Genomic DNA, 15,953 nt, shown 5'->3' with positions numbered 1-15,953 from the left:
ACCGCTGGCACTGTAGAAGTGGGGCCATACACGTAGAGCTCGCTGCTGTTTCGACCCTGCAGACACCGACACGCTACTAGCGGCCGTCAACATAGCACCACCATCAACACCGCCTTTACCCCCGAGCAACCACCTCTTGCCCTCCCCGGAAGGCCATGCTCTCCCCCCGTACACGCAGCACAACACCCAACCTGTAGCTGCACCACGCACCAGAGGATGCCCATCGAACGAACCGACCGGAATAACCCACGGCCATTGAAGCCGACGCTCGCTAGTAACCGAACTGCTGCGAAGACGCCCTTGACCCCTCGGCTTGCCGTTGCCCCCACCGCCTCCTCCACCGTCAGCTCGTCGAGCACCCGCACAACACGCACTAGCAATGGAACCACCCCTGGCAAGCCTGTTGCCTCTGCACACAGCGACGTGACGCCTGTAAAGGCCTTTCTGAGCACCAATGTCACTCCTCGCTCTTCGTCGAGGAAATCCCGCGTTGGTGTAGACAGCACGTCGTCGACGCCCAACGGCACACCCTCGGCTACACCGAGCAGCTCGCGCCCAGGGTCCACGGTAGACTTTCACAGCGGACACAGTGCCGTTGGGAAGAGCGGTGGCTCTTCAGTCGGAGTCCGGCCGCGCAGTACACCGGGACCAAGCAGCAGCAGCCATGTCGCCCCAGCCCCAAGGTCTTCGGTCGGCGCATACAACAATGTCCCGTCCGAGGCAGGCTCCAAAAGAGACGTTTCATCGCTGTTTTTCCATGCCAACGACGCTCGTCCGCACGAGCAACCGGCACCGGTACTAGCAACAGCACCCCCAAAGAAGACACCTACTTTCTTCTACGCCGACGGCAGACAGGACGACGCCCCTTCGAAACACAACGTGCCATCGCCACCGCTATCATCTGTGGGGCGGGCTCAGCCAGAGAGCAAGTTCTTCCACGCAGACTCGCTTTCCGAAAGAAAAGACCGCCAGCCGATCCTCACCCCACCCACTGTTCCCATGATGCCAGACCTGCTCCCGCCTTCTGAGAACCTACAGTCGCTGCGTCCACCATCGCCTACGAAAGACTTTGCGCATCTGTCATATCGCAAGGGGGCCTCTCAGGTCCGACCAGCTCTCAGTAGAGGCAGTTCAGGAAACTCGGCTTTGGCCATCTTGGCTGGATCGAACACGCCGGATGCGTCTGATCGCACCAGACGCAGGTCCAGTGTCGCCTCCACTATAAAGCGAGGACATGTCAAAAGCTCCAGTCTGTCATCAATCGATTCGGTGACTAGCCTGAAGAAGGCACCGACGAACGAACCATCCGCCATGGCACCAAGCCCGCTACATACTGAGAACCGCGCTTCTGGCGATGCAGCAGCTACGCCCTCTCCGCGCTTGACTGCATTTTCCCCTATAGGGTCTCCGGTATCAGGTAGTCCTTCGCGAAATAGCGACGGCAAGAGTGCGCTCGAAATGATGAACGAGCTTGCTGCCAATGCACGAAGGGAGCGTAAAGTGCTTGACCTCGAGATCAGCAACTCCTCGCTTCTTGCTATCAACCGGTCCTTGGAAAAAGAAGTTCGAAAGCAAAAGGCTGAGCTCAGACGCTTCCGTCGCATGAGCCGAGCTGGTGTCTTTTCTGCTGACACGGCTGGCGAGCCCCTAGAAACCTCGGCTATTGGCGCTGGCAATGTAGGGGATCTGTCAGACATGTCCGAGGTGGAAGAAGAAGAAACACCTGAAGAGGAAGAGGAAGAGGAAGAGGACCCGGAAAGCAGCGACTCTTCCTTCGACGACAGCGCTTTGAGCCCAAGCGCTCAACTGGAGCGCGACGAAACACATCGCTCACGAGACGAGAAGCGTCTTCAGCTAGACCTCTCGAAACATCGAGAGATGCTCAACGACAGTCAGAAGATGAACCAGAGTCTGAAGAAATGTCTTGGGTGGACAGAGCAACTGATCAAGGATGGCCAGAAGGCGTTGGAGTACAGAGTGCACGTCAGCGATGTCAAAGTAGGTGGCCGCGTACTTGTCCCAGAGGATGACGACGACGACGATGACGACGTCAACGAAAAGCGGGAATCTAGAGGCCTCCTCAGCCCTTGGAGTCCAATACACAACGCCATAGACGCTCTGGACTCGCCGTTCTTCCCACAACAGAGCCGAGTCATCGACCGGGATAGTGGCATAGACCTCGAAGGTCTCGAACACATGGAGGAAGACAGCGACCAGTCTCGGGCAGCATCTCCAACGGATGAGGGCCCATCTAGAAGTCCCGTAAAAGAGTTCCGTCCCAAACTACCAGGCCAATGGATCTCGTACGCGACGACGCGTGAAACAGATCTGAAGAAGCAAGAGACTCTGAGCCCGCTTGGCTCGCCATTTGAGGAGCGAATCAGGTATCTCTATGCGTCTATCGACGCCCTGGAAGCATCATAACCATATAAAATTTCGCTTCGTCTAGTTTGCACATACCCAACTTACATACCCAACTTTTGTTTGCGGCATGGGAACAGGCGTTTACTGTAAAGGATAGCTTCGCCGGTCTGCATTTATACACCACTGGCGCACAACGGCACAATGCGTCGAATGTGATTTCGACGCTCCTACGACCGTTTCCTTTGTCTTTGAATTTTTTCTTGTTTTCACGGCCGCAATGTACACTCTCGTTTACTCGATAATGTCTGAACATACAGCCCTGAACCGTCTTTGACGAGATTGGGTTGCGTATTGGGCTTTTGTGTGTGCAGTCAGTCAGTTTTAATGATACCCCCGCCGCTTAAGCGTTTACATACAAACACATACATAGCCAATACATACACCACTATATCATCTGTGAGTCATGGAGAGCCTGCGATGTTTTTTGCGATGATTGCTCGGGCGACCTGCTGGTCTGAGCTGAGCTGAAGTACATATGACCAAGCACTGTAGGACGAGATCAAGTCAAGTATCGAGACAGTGCAGATTTTGAACCCGTTTGAACATGTTTTTCTGTTGCAATGTTCTATCAAGTATTCATCTATCTCTATCTGAATAGAAAAGCGACAACAGAGCCGGCCTTGATCTACGGGTATCGGAAAAAGCAAACGATGAACATATAGAAGGAAAGGTATCCATAAATCGCGTAACACGTTAATTTAAGCCCAGTAACCCAGGAGCGCCATCAGACCAGCACCAAGGACCATGAGGCCGAAAGCCTTGAGTGTCCGGCTAACAGGGCCTTTTTGCATATAAGGGCTGAACATGAACTCATGGGCCATGAGCTCGACAAGTCCAGTGTAGATGAGGATACCAGCACTGATGGAATCGAAGACACCGTTGGTGATCAGTGTAGTGCGTGACTCGGGAGCAAACGACTGTCGGAGACCTAGGCCGATGGCAATAGCGATGGGGGTGGAGAGACCATAAGCGAGACCAAGTAGATATGGCGTCCAGCGCTTGGATGCCGGCCAGGGAACCTCGGCCAGACGCGTTCCCAGACCAAGGCCCTCGAACATCTGGTGGAATACCAACACGATGTAAAGCGTGATGAACTCCTCGCCGGAGACGGCAAGCGTAAGACCGATGAAGATGGAGTGGAAGATGACACCGAACTCGAGGATGAAGACGGCCGTCAACTGGGAAGCGTAACCTTCAGGCACGAGAGCGCGAGGCGTCATGTCAGACTTGGACTCAACTTCGTGGTCAACGTGGTCGCGTTGGTGGCCAAGATGATCTTCCCCGCGCATGTTAGGATTGGTGCCAGCAGTCCCTTCAATGTCACCCATATTTTGCTCCTTCAAATTGTTGTCGAAGCTGTTGTAGTCTTCGGCGTGCGCCGCTTGTGGGATCTTTGCAGGTGCGTGGCTGTGCTCATGGTCATGGTCACTACCGAACTTGGCGTAACGCATGGTCATGAGCTCAAGGAAGAACATGAGGAAGAGGGTCATAAGGGCAATGCCCTCAGGCCAGGGGTATGCGGCAATGACACCGGTCAGACATTCATTGCCCAGCGCTTCGTTCGCTGGTGCGAGAAGATGGATGAATGCAGTGGTGATGATTACACCTGAGCCAAAGTACTTTGCAGCGAAGAAGACCCAGTTAGGTACCAACCTGTGGCGCGTACGTTTTGCTAGAACAGGGAACATGGCACCTGTGTGATATTAGTGCGTGAACATCAAGGTGGGCGTTGGTGTACATACCGAAGCTAGATGCCACCATGATGACAAAAATGGACGAGATGCGGGTACCCATACGGCCATTGTACTCGTTGTCGCTGCCGCAAGTGATGACCTCCTCGGGCTGTGTCTCTGCACCCGGGTCTTGACGAAGCACAAGATGTGCGATCTCGAGAGCGGTAGTAGCCATGTTGCTATGACTAGAGTTTGCAGGAGATGGAGAAGGGTGATGTTGCACAGTGCTCGTTTGGGGTATCTTTGATCAAAAGGGTCTTCGATATAGTGAATCTCTGGTTGAGTTGGGCCCCGGAAACTTGGGAGTGGTCCAGTGGAGCAGCAAACCCCGATAAGCTTTCTTGGGTAATGCAGAGGAGCTTGGTTCCGGCTCGGCAGTGCGTGTCTTGTACAGTCTTGAGCAACAACAAGCACTATATAGTGGACATTTGACAGCAATGAAGCACCCTGATGGACGGAAGAAAATGCTTGGTGAGCCTCGTAAGAATCGACGGGGCACAGCGCTGGGAGGAGGATGTTGCGACGGAGCATATGCCAAAAGAGCTTTATCTAGAGTACCGTGATGGTGCGCTAAGGGCAAATATTCCACTGGTGCATCGATAAAGAGGCCTATCGCGTCGACCGTGGCTGTCACTCGTGGGGGGACGTGTTGAAGAGCTATTAGAATGCGAAAAGAACGTGAGATTTGTGTTAGCCATTGTGTTTGTATCTGGTATGCGCGACGATGAAGTTGTTAGTACGCGGCGAAGGAGCGTCCAGCAACTGCTAACTTAGTCAGCTACGATGCTAGTCGCGATTTAACTTACTCGAGGCGAACCCCCGGCAATCCCACGACTGAGAAGTTTACGTCCACTTCAACTCCGGAGCCGTATTGGGTGCCTTCACTGGGATATGTCCCGGACGTTAGCGCAGGAGAATGCGAAGGAGTCGACTTGGCCATATTTCAGAGTGAAGGAATACCCGCGTTCCATTGTACGATACGACACCACAACGCGCACTGTGACGAACCAAGGAAAACAACAAACAACGTCGCAAGCATGTCCGCACCAGCATTACAACCCAGATTCCGACGAGCTCCACACCCCACAACACGAGCCTGTGGATGCAGGCGCGAAAGTAGGAATATGAGCTACGCCGCAACAGAATGATGAGAAAGTAGCGGGATACTTGTGTTGAGATGGCGATGGCTGTCATCAAACTTGGCAAATGGCCCAGTTGAGTAGTATGCTTGAGACGGGCATGTGGCGATGCTCATTGTAACTGCATTTTAGGTTCAATCGGAAGCAGCTGATGTGGTGATGGGCGCAGTCTCCGCAGTCTCCTCACGCGCTGCCGCATGATCCGAGGATATGTACCGGGCATGGGTGGACAAGGACAGAAATGTAGATGCACGTCTACTGTACAGGCAGGACAGAGTCCAGGATTGTCCCTATAACTACCAAACGTATACTCTTCGGCCCGCTTCGGCGCTCCAGGAGCTCTGAGTGGCTGGAGCAAATCACACCACCGCAGAGGGGCTTGGACTGGTGAGATGTAGAGTAGCCGCCAATGCGCGACAGGGCGGGGTCGCGTCGCAATGTACAATTGGGTTCGATGGCCATGGCGATGTCAGCGACTTGATGGATTCCAAGCGATCGAGACATGCAATACGGAAATGAACATTGGCGCACGGAAGAGGGGGATCGAAAAGCTAATCCAATCGGTGGTACTGAAACCTGTTTGTGAGGCTAGCCGCGAGCAGTGCACTCACACACACTGCGCTTTGTTGCTGTGGGGAACATCCTTGACGGCTTGGCGCGATGAAGCATTGATGATGTACCAAGGTACCTTTCGCGTAGCGGCGGCCAGCCCCACCCGACATGATCGCTCAAATACCTCACCCACGCGTGCAGAGGATGCAATTGACGGTGGAGATGACAGCTCCAGAGCGTTGCAGAAAGCACTCGCGCAGAGAGACGAGAGACCCTTATGTTCTGCAGCTGCTAGGCGCGAGCTGATGTTCGTGTGCATCCTTGCTTCTCTCACAGGCCGTAGCGGGAGCCAATCAATAGTGCATGCCGTGAGGGGCTATGACGTCTCGATTCCTGTTTCGTACAGCTCCTGCCGTAGCTCCAACAGGTGACCGCATAGCTGCCTAGCTTCTCCTCTTTATAACTCCGCCGCGTCTCACTCGATTCCCTCATCCCACTGTCAACTCTGCCATTGATCACTCGCCAGCACATACAGTTGCTGTCAAAGGTCCCGGAGTCCATTCACAACACCAAAAACCGCCATCATGATTGAGGAAGTCTTGAAGAAGACGTCGGACTTGTTCCCGCTGCCCACTTCAACGGGCTCAGCTTTACCTTCGGTCGCTCCCGTTCCCACTGTGATTCCCGGCAGCGAGCCCGTGTACGAGGTTGCCGGCGATGCTGGACACAAGACGCTGTGGGTTGTCTTTGTCCTCATGCTCATCGCCTCTGCTGGATACACTGTCATGTCATGGAAGGTCCCATTGGTAAGGACCGTGTTCTGAGTGACGTGAGATGCTTTGTCTAACACATAGCAGAACAAGCGCCTCTACCATGTCATCACGACCATCATCACGTTGACGGCTGCCCTGTCCTACTTCGCCATGGCCACAGGACACGGTGTTTCCCTGAACAAGATTGTTCAGCGCGAGCAACACGACCACGTTCCCGACACCTACACCACCACCTACCGCGAGGTCTACTGGGCCCGTTACGTCGACTGGACCATCACCACCCCCCTTCTGCTCCTTGATCTCGGTCTCCTTGCTGGCATGTCTGGTGGACACATGATTATGATGATCGTTGCCGACTTGATCATGGTTCTCACTGGTCTCTTTGCGGCTTTTGGCTCCGAGGACACTCCTCAGAAGTGGGGCTGGTACACAATTGCCTGCATTGCCTTTGTCTTCATCTTCTGGCACCTTGGCCTTAACGGTGGCGCCAACGCCCGCGCCAAGGGTGACAAGCTCCGCACCTTCTTCGTTTCCATCGCTGCCTACACTGCCGTCCTCTGGACTGCCTACCCCATGTAAGTCTACCCACCGTCCTGTCCATCTTCTGCATAATATTAATACGTTGGTAGTGTCTGGGGTTTTGCCGACGGTGCTCGCAAGGCCAGCGTTGATGCTGAGATCATCTCTTACGCTGTGCTTGATGTCCTTGCCAAGGCTGTCTTTGGTGCCTGGCTCCTTGTTGTCCACGCCAACTTGCGCGAGAGCGATGTTGAGCTCAACGGTTTCTGGGCCAACGGTCTCAGCCGCGAGGGTGCCATCCGCATCGGTGAGGACGACGGTGCTTAAACGCACTACTAGTCTGCATCACTCTCAGTACAGAATGGTTTGACAAAAGAGGTTCGCCTTTGAAAGGACCGGAACCTGGAATGGAAAAAAGCTTATGCGGCATGTGTCTGTTTCCTACTTCCTGAGTGACATGGCTTTTCATCAATGGAGTTGGGGGCTTTAACAATAGTTACGGATCTGACGCCCATGATGTGGACGTTTGTAGTTAATGCGATAATGATGTTCATCTCGTACTTTGATCAGCACTGCGTTCCGGCTTACCACCGAGCCACCCAGTTTGATGTGCAGTGTGGAGATGGTGATCCGCGTGTCCCGTTCCCCTCGCTCAAGTCCTCTTTACATGCGTTCAACTGTTCTTGGCTGTGTGGTTGTATTCCACTTTGGTCATTCATTCATGATACTTTTGCAGCTTACCATGTTATCGGCCGTCCTTCGCATTGTGCTTGCAGCACTTGTTATGCAACCGTAAGACTGCTCCAGCCGCGCCGTTTCCCACACTCTGACATGTAGCCCAGCGCATTCTCGATGAAGCCCAACTCACCGTCTCCCACGCCCACAGCACCAGCAGACTGCGAAGTCTATGTATTCAAATCGCCTCCCCGCCAGACCAACTGCACCTTTTACGAAAGCACGACTACTAGGACCGTGTACACGGGTTGCGGTGGATGCGCGCTGAAGACGAAGGTTTTGGGCGTAGGGCTTGTGAGTATCTCTTTTCCAGTGTAACAGATTGGACCCTGGATTGGTGAAGCTGATTGTGGTGGATTTCGTAGGGCTGTCGGGTTTCTACGACTGTCCAAGGTACTGCAACTGCTACAGTTACAGCTTGTGAGAAGGATTGAACATGTCGAGGGGTGCGACAATCAATGGACGTGGGGGAAAGGCAGCTTGGTCAGCGTTGATATGTCGTAGTCTCTAGCATGGCATGAGTATGAGGACGGGGAATGCACATGAAAGCGTTAGTAGTAGTGGGGCGGTGGTTGCTAGTCCAGGTACTTGGGCATTCTTGGAGAAGATGAACTGCAGATGCCCAAGCCGCCTCAGCTGGCAATCTTGGGCGCCGTGTCAAGAACCGTGTGGCGAAGAATCAAACGTGCGGCATGTGCTCCTCATGGCTTTGCGCATGGACTGAATGGTGGTCAGAAAGCGCAGCGTCTGACGTGGAAATCAAGGCAGCGTGACAGCGACCAAGAATGGCACGACCGTGTCTTGCCGCCTTGGTGAGGGCGCGTGTTTTTGCTCGTCCGACGTAAGGTGACGCGGTGACGCGGTGACGGCACGCGCCTGATCCTTGCACATATCGCTGCAGGGATTCGACAGGCGGCTGCCCCGCAACCAAGGCGCGATGCAACACAGCAACCTTGGAAGGCAACCTCTCCCCTCTCGTCTCACATTGACACTCACTCCCCTTAAGTACCCTTAGCACAACCCCTTTTGATCGCAGCTCACCAACCCTCACTCACTTACTTACTACCCAATCTCCCCAAGCGACTAACAACACACCTGCCAACATGACGTCCGAGACGGTTGACTTTGTCGACGAGACGCCCATCTCTCCCGTCCGCTCCCTAGACAGGCGCAACAGTCTGGAGAAGCACCTGCAGCATCGCCCGGAGCCTCAGGATCTGAAGAACAGGCATATCCTGCTAGACACGACTACTGCGCCGTATGTGCCTGACCTCGGCAAGCTCATGAAGCTCCTCTAGACTGGGGAGGGGGGGAGGGGGGAGCTTCCTTCCTCTACTACCACAGACAAGCCTCACTAACGCCCAATGCGCAACAGAGCCCTCCAAGCAAAGGCCCTTGAGCTCGAGCGCCAGCGCGCAACCGACAACCTCAAAAAGGGCCTCAACCATCGTCCCGAGCGCGCCGAGCTCGTCGACCGCAACATCCTCCCCGCCTCCAATGCTGCCCCTGCTCTGCAGGGACACCAGAAGGAACTCGAAATGCACATGAAGGCAGACAGTCTGGAGAAGGGCTTGCAGAGCAGGCCAAGTCCGGAAGAGCTCGTCAAGAAGGGCATCTTGGATGCCGACGAAGCCCCTGTCAAGGATGCTTGAGCTTCGCACCCAACCCGCAGTCACACTGCTGCTGACTTTGTCCACTCTTGCATATGGCGTTGGCGGGGTCTTGTCACATATTTGAGGTTGAAACTGAGCTTCTTCCAGACTGTATGTAGTATATATGGTATTATTCTGCATGACGTTACATGAGTACCGTGCCATGTGCGAGCTAACATGGTATCAGGCAGATTTATTGTATGTGGATATGTCAAATTGGGCCGTCTGTAGAGGACTCTTCACCAATCAGAAGCGCTTCGCCGCCCCTTGCCCGCGTGCACACTATTCCTCTTCTGACCGACGCCTATTCTCGTTCCAAGGTGAAGCTTTTGTATCCGCTCGTGGTGATTGAGGAGACTTCGGATGGCCGAATAGCTGACGTTTTATTCGCCCTACAGTAATGTTGTCAGTGAACGAAACAAACACCGAGGCCTGCTCTCAGATCACGTAAGGTTGTTAGACAACATCGCGGGTGATTCAGGCGGTGCCAGCCGGCATGGGTCTCTCTTGTGGTCGGATTCGGGTTCGGAGTCGAGGTCGAGAGTAAGCTTGAGCTGCCCAAGGTTCTTTGGCTGGAGTCGGATGCTAGGTTGCAAAACGCTTTTCACCGAGAATTCCCGGTTTCCTTCTTGACTGGAGTATTGGGCGTCTGCACCTTATCCGCCTCGCTCTTAACAGACCGAACCGTGTCGGCGACCATGTCGGAATGCTCATCTTCGTCGTCATCGTCGATGTCCATATCACCCAACCATTCGCGCGCTTCCTCAACGGCAGCATCCTCAACGCGAGTATCGTCTTCAGCCACTATGCGGAGAGCAGGATCAAACCGGCTGTACTCATCAGGATTCTCTTCTTTCAGCACCCTGTCGAGGTCTTCTAGGGATTCGCGTAGATCCGCCAAGGGTTCATCGGCTTCTGAATCGCCCTCGGGGTGCCAGCCTCGTATGACCTTCCACTGGGCTGTAGCAGCTAGATAGTAGTCGTACGCCTCCCACCAATCGCCTTGTATCGAACCAAGTAGGACCATGGACTTTATCCGGTGATAACTTGGTATATTAACGTCGTCAAGCAGTTCGCGTAGCTTGGACTCGCATTCCTCCAGACGGTCCGCCTTGTAGGCCTCCCAAGCTTCGTTATAGTCGGCTGTATACTCATCAAGAATGCTCTGGCCGTCCATATTTTTGGAAGGTCTTGTAAAATTGGGTACCGAAATTAGTTGATGTAGGTTGAAGGGAAGGTAGAGTTCTGGGAACAGCAGGTGAGAGACCAAATGCGATACGGCGCTTTGGCCACCCCAAACTGCAAACGCAGTGCAGTGTGGGCCAGACACGCAACAATAGCGGGATTAAGTAAGTCCTCTCTCACTTTCCTTCTCTCAATGTGATTCTACTGCTCGGCGCTTTCCTACCAAAGTCTGGCGCAACTAGCTCTTCACCCTCATGGCTGGTCGAGTGACATGCTCAAGCGCGAGCGCGAGCAAGCCCAACACGCCATCGGCCGGAAACCAAAAAGCCAAAGACCAAAAAGATGTCGACAGCGATCTCATGGCCGACTTTTCTGACTCCCTGTTCGACTTGTCTGAATCTGAGTACCATACCAAGAACCCCACCAGCGCAGAGAGGACCAAGGCACCTCTCAAGAAGCAGCATAGCAAGCAAGTCCCCACCAACACTACATCAGAAGAAGATAAGGACCAAAAAGATGTCGACAGTGATTCCATGACCGACTTTTCTGAATCCGAGTCACACATCAAGAACCCCACCAGCACAAAGAGGACCAAGGGCCAGTTTAGTGATGGTCATACATGATATATGATGAATTGGCCAGATAATGGCAGCTTGGGCGAGTTAGGAGCTGCAAGCAAGTCAGGAGCCAAAAGTGAGTATCTTAGGACCCAGAGTGTAGAACCATGCAAGAAGAGAAATACGATGCTACTTTTCTAGCATATTCTCTTCCCATTAGACATACTTCCGCATTTTATAAATCTATTATATCATCCTATACTTGTAGCTACTAGTATAGCTATACAACTACTTAGAGGTAGCTACACAGAGGGGAAGAGGTGAGAGGAATACAGGATAGAAGAGCTATGATGTGATAATTCCAAGGTTTGACACAAACGGCCACTAGATCATTTTTGCAGCGCAAACTGCACCGACAAATAAAAACACGAATAGGGCAAGCCCCCGCCTACTTGTGACCACGATGGCTTAAGCAATTATCTCGGATATGAGGGGTACATAGACCCCTGAATAACCTTAGGCTCAGCAATCATATGTTCATCGTATATCCGACCATCACTGAACGCGGCCCAAGGCACCTCTCAATAAGCGGCATGTCAAGAAAGCCCTCACCGACTCTATACCGAAACTCCATTTATCTGCATCTATCGGCCAAGATCCGCTAGCCGAGCTCAACCTTCAAGGCGTTGACATTCAGCTGAGCGATCGTACGAAGATCTTGAACAGGTTCGTGGAGTACAGCAAGATCGAGCACCCTATTCGGACACCGTCCCGGTCTACACGCCTGCTTCTGCATATTGCCAATGATGTCTTTGATCTACCCTTGTACGACCCGGAACACCGCCATTACGTACTGATGGAAGACAAGGTAGCATTGTACGATCATGAGATGTACGATGGTACTATTACTCGGGCATGGCGAGTACAAGCTCAAAACATCAAGGAACCAGACGCGCCACCAGTGGATCTTTTCACGCTACACACAATAGCGAGACCAAACTCACATTGCGTGCAATGCAGAGCAGGTGGAATTTGGCCTCTGTGGGAATGCAACATACCTCCAGGGCAAGCTTGCGACAACTGCAGGAATTTCAGAAACCCCGCAGAATGCATCCGACTGTTCGGCATGTTGATGAATCGAGGCTATGATTACATCACCGAATCCGTCTGCAGCGAATCCGAGATTGACCTCGTAGTCGCACTAGGAAACATCCAGGTAGATGTAATGAATCGGGCGCCATTCGATCCAAGCTGTAGGATTATTACGAATACAATTACACAACACTCGATGAACCAAGTTTGCTGCAAGCTGCTTTGGCAACTAAATCCACTTTAACACCTTCTTGTCGAGATCCTGTTCGTGACGTGTATTCTTCCGGGCATTCCACCATTTTGTGTTTGAGCTGGTCGCTCTACATCGTATACGTCACGTTCTCCACTTAATCATGTGCGGACATGAACAAATATCTGTGCAAAGAGTGGCACGAAGCCACTGACTTCATTAAAATCATCATGCTAATGCTATGTAGCGACAGCCTAACCTCGACCAGAAACAGACTGGCAGCAACAAATCTCGAATACAGTCGTCTAGTGACCGACCTTCTCCTCACGGACAACGGTGGCGTTCTTGCCGTCCATGTCGAGCTCGGCGCCATGGGCGTGGTTCTCACGGTCAGCCTCAATGTTCTTGACAAGCTCAGTGATACCGAAGAGGTCGTCCATCTTCTCGAGCGACAGACCCTTGGTCTCGGGAATGAGGAACCAGACAAAGATGAACATGGCGAAGCAGAATGAACCGTAGGTGAAGAAGGTTCCGTAACCACCCTGACCCATAGTAGCCATCATGTTGGGAGTAGCGCGAGCGACGACAAAGTTGAAGAGCCACTAATAGAAAGTCAGTACACATCTCGCGTGCGTTCCGTATAGTCAGAACATACCTGGGTAGCAGCGGCAATGGCAACGTTGAGGGATCGGAGACGTGCGGCGGGAATCTCAGACACGTAGATCCAGCACACTGGTCCCCATCCGAATTGGAAGAAGAGGGCGAAGAGGAACACACAGACAAGTGCAAAGTATCCGGCACCTGGTACGGGCTCTCCCACGACGGGCGGGTCAACACGCATGTAGATACCAATGTAGAACATGGCCATTCCCTGTGCGATCGAGGTCCAGAGGAGCGAACGACGACGACCAAGAGAATCGGCGGCGAAGATCAAGAAGCAAAAGCATCCGACCATCTTGACGATGCCGTAGATACCCGTGGCGAAGAGTTTGACCGAGTTGCCCTTGAGACCAAGAGCGGCGAAGATCTGGGGTGCGTAGTAGTTGATAGCGTTTGTTCCGGTCATCTGTTGGCAGATCATGAGTCCGATGGAGATGAGGGCGCGCTTCCGGTTACCAGGGATGGTGAACATCTCCTTGAGAAGATCCTTGATGGTGGCACCAGCAACGAGCATACGCTCGTGCTCAAGCTGGTCGGCAATGTCCTTGATCTCGTCCTGGACGTAGGCGTGAGACGATGGCAGGTTTCGCATGCGGGCAAGGACGCGAGTAGCCTCCTCCCACTTGTCTTGCTTGGCGAGGAAACGGGGCGACTCCTTGTTCAAGGCCATGCAGCCGACAAGGAGAACAGCGGGAAGAGCTTGAAGGGCAAGAGGAACGATGTAGACTTGCGCACTGCCGGAGAGGTGCATGAGTGACCCATAATTGACCCAAAACGCAAGACCTATCTCTGTCAGTATATTTGCTTCATAAACGGTTCGTACGGAGATGATACTCACATGTCCCGGTCGCAATGAACAGCTGGTCTTGATTAAAGATATAGAGTTAGTGTATATTCAATATGCAGTTCGTTGGAGTTGTGGTCGTGGTTGGAGGCGGGTTGGGGGCGGAGCACTTACAAAGACCGGTGAGACCACCACGAATACCACGAGGAGCGTTCTCTGAAATGTAAAGAGGGACAACCATGGAAGCACCACCGACACCGAGACCAGCAATAAAGCGACCGACGTACATGGCCTCGAGGGCACCCATGGCAACGGCTTGAATGATGCAGCCGACAATGGTCACGAGACCAGCGACCTGGAGTGCCATCTTACGACCCCAGCGATCGGCAAACCACGAGGCGACGAAGCAACCGGCGAAACATCCGGCTTGAAGAGTTGAAGCGATATTGGCGTTCAAATTGGCCTTGCCGACCTTGTCAAGGTTGGTAATGTTGTATTTGCTGCATGCCATGTGAGCGCCGTGGAAGCCAAACAAATGCAGAAGGAACACCTACTCTTGGAACTCCTTGAGCTCAAGCACACCACCAATAGTTCCGATATCGAATCCAAACAACATGCCACCAAAGCAGGCTGAACCAGCCATGGCAAAGGCACGCCATCCGTAAATCTCATGAGGATCAGTCTTGATGGAGTCGTTCTTGACAATCATGCGAATGAACTTCGCACCGGCGGAAGGAGTCGACATGACGGCGGGTAGTTGGCAGTGTTTCTACCGTATCGGGTGGCTATATGGATCTTTCTTATCGTCAGCATGCATGACGTTGTGAAACACAGGACAGAATATACATACCTCGTCGATGGGCGACTGCTAAACCTCAAACTGACCCTGGACCAGACGCTGGTGTGCGGCACCAGATGGAGCTCGAAGGGAATGAGTGAAGAGAGAGGTGTCTCCGCAGATTGATGTCCAAAACACCAGTGGGATGTGCATGCCTCATCTATATAAACAGGATGGTACTGCGGCCCATGCGCTATCCCGCTATCCTCGCAGCACTAGCTCCTTGCTCAAGACGGGGTAACTTGCGTGGTCCAACGCCGCGGTCTTTGCCATCTTGCCTCAAGCCATCATGATCCCCCAGACTGGACCCCAGACTCGAATCCTCCACAGACAGCTCTCACTGCTGCCGCTAGAGCCAACCGACTTCCCCAGACCAGGTCGTTAGATCGTCAGATGGACGAGCCCTCGTGGCCCCGGCCAATGGGGTCGATGCAGAACCAGGGCCGCACGTTGTCACAAAGGGCATGGTGATGATATTGTCTTGGCTGGGCGGAAATGTCGTGGTAGGATTTGTGGAGTCAGTGAAAGGCCGTCTTGGAACCGCCAAGTCCGCGCCTTTTTCCGTCCACTTGCGAGGAAGCGTGGCGTCGCAACTTGAATGAAATAAGGCTTGCCAAGAGCCATGTCCCCCAGGTCGGTAGGCCAGTCTGGGGTGTCTCCACTCTCGAGTGTTGGGGGAGAATCGAGCAAACGGCCAGCCATTCCGTGTCCGGCTTGGTGGAATGCTGACCCCCGCTGATGGCAGACGCTACGGTTGTTGTGGCCATTTATCCGCGTATTAGACCTGCGAGAGGGTCGGGGTCATGGATGCCCCACGGTCGCGCCGACGCGTGATGGGTCGATTGCAAAGGATTGTGGATGATGTGGAGAGGATACGGTTCATGTAGGCAAAATGGACGTCCACGAGCTGGTCAATGATAATCGTGGGGTGATGAATTACTTTGTAGCTTTTCAGGCAAAAGACCAGCTTCGGGGTTTGGTGTCGCGAGCCTCGGTCGAAGTCGCGACCAAACTCAACACCTGCAGCCACCACTTAAGACACACCAGCCCCACGCAACAAGAGGCTCAAAACTGTCAATTTCAAAGAGGAAAAGACGTTCGTCTCGTGTAAACGACTGCG

General features: G+C 53.3%; 6 protein-coding genes across 6 annotated transcripts; 3 read left to right on the top strand and 3 right to left on the bottom strand.

Moving 5' to 3' along the window:
• Nucleotides 1-216: 216 nt before the first annotated feature.
• On the top strand, nucleotides 217-2,424 carry ACET3X_005022 (uncharacterized protein; the record flags this gene model as incomplete). The annotated part of the gene is made up of 1 exon (XM_069451181.1): nucleotides 217-2,424. The coding sequence occupies one exon, from the start codon at nucleotides 217-219 to the stop codon at nucleotides 2,422-2,424; it is 2,208 nt and encodes a 735-aa protein (XP_069307066.1).
• Nucleotides 2,425-3,122: 698 nt separating this feature from the next.
• ACET3X_005021 (uncharacterized protein) lies at nucleotides 3,123-4,332 on the bottom strand (the record flags this gene model as incomplete). Its single annotated transcript, XM_069451180.1, has 2 exons — nucleotides 3,123-4,117; nucleotides 4,167-4,332. The coding sequence occupies 2 exons, from the start codon at nucleotides 4,330-4,332 to the stop codon at nucleotides 3,123-3,125; spliced, it is 1,161 nt and encodes a 386-aa protein (XP_069307065.1).
• Nucleotides 4,333-6,353: 2,021 nt separating this feature from the next.
• Nucleotides 6,354-7,685, top strand: ACET3X_005020 (uncharacterized protein). The gene is made up of 3 exons (XM_069451179.1): nucleotides 6,354-6,654; nucleotides 6,706-7,196; nucleotides 7,251-7,685. Exons 1-3 carry the CDS (start codon nucleotides 6,433-6,435, stop codon nucleotides 7,465-7,467), a joined length of 930 nt encoding a protein of 309 aa, XP_069307064.1. The 5' UTR covers nucleotides 6,354-6,432; the 3' UTR covers nucleotides 7,468-7,685.
• Nucleotides 7,686-8,978: 1,293 nt separating this feature from the next.
• On the top strand, nucleotides 8,979-9,527 carry ACET3X_005019 (uncharacterized protein; the record flags this gene model as incomplete). Its single annotated transcript, XM_069451178.1, has 2 exons — nucleotides 8,979-9,133; nucleotides 9,251-9,527. The coding sequence occupies 2 exons, from the start codon at nucleotides 8,979-8,981 to the stop codon at nucleotides 9,525-9,527; spliced, it is 432 nt and encodes a 143-aa protein (XP_069307063.1).
• Nucleotides 9,528-10,131: 604 nt separating this feature from the next.
• Nucleotides 10,132-10,704, bottom strand: ACET3X_005018 (uncharacterized protein; the record flags this gene model as incomplete). The annotated part of the gene is made up of 1 exon (XM_069451177.1): nucleotides 10,132-10,704. The coding sequence occupies one exon, from the start codon at nucleotides 10,702-10,704 to the stop codon at nucleotides 10,132-10,134; it is 573 nt and encodes a 190-aa protein (XP_069307062.1).
• Nucleotides 10,705-12,856: 2,152 nt separating this feature from the next.
• On the bottom strand, nucleotides 12,857-14,740 carry ACET3X_005017 (uncharacterized protein; the record flags this gene model as incomplete). Its single annotated transcript, XM_069451176.1, has 4 exons — nucleotides 12,857-13,153; nucleotides 13,207-14,015; nucleotides 14,170-14,495; nucleotides 14,550-14,740. The coding sequence occupies 4 exons, from the start codon at nucleotides 14,738-14,740 to the stop codon at nucleotides 12,857-12,859; spliced, it is 1,623 nt and encodes a 540-aa protein (XP_069307061.1).
• Nucleotides 14,741-15,953: the final 1,213 nt, after the last annotated feature.

The sequence above is a fragment of the Alternaria dauci genome, chromosome 4 (assembly GCF_042100115.1).
Source record: "Alternaria dauci strain A2016 chromosome 4, whole genome shotgun sequence".
In the NCBI taxonomy this organism is placed as follows: Eukaryota; Fungi; Ascomycota; class Dothideomycetes; order Pleosporales; family Pleosporaceae; genus Alternaria; species Alternaria dauci.
This window is presented reverse-complemented; position numbering and strand designations above follow the sequence as displayed.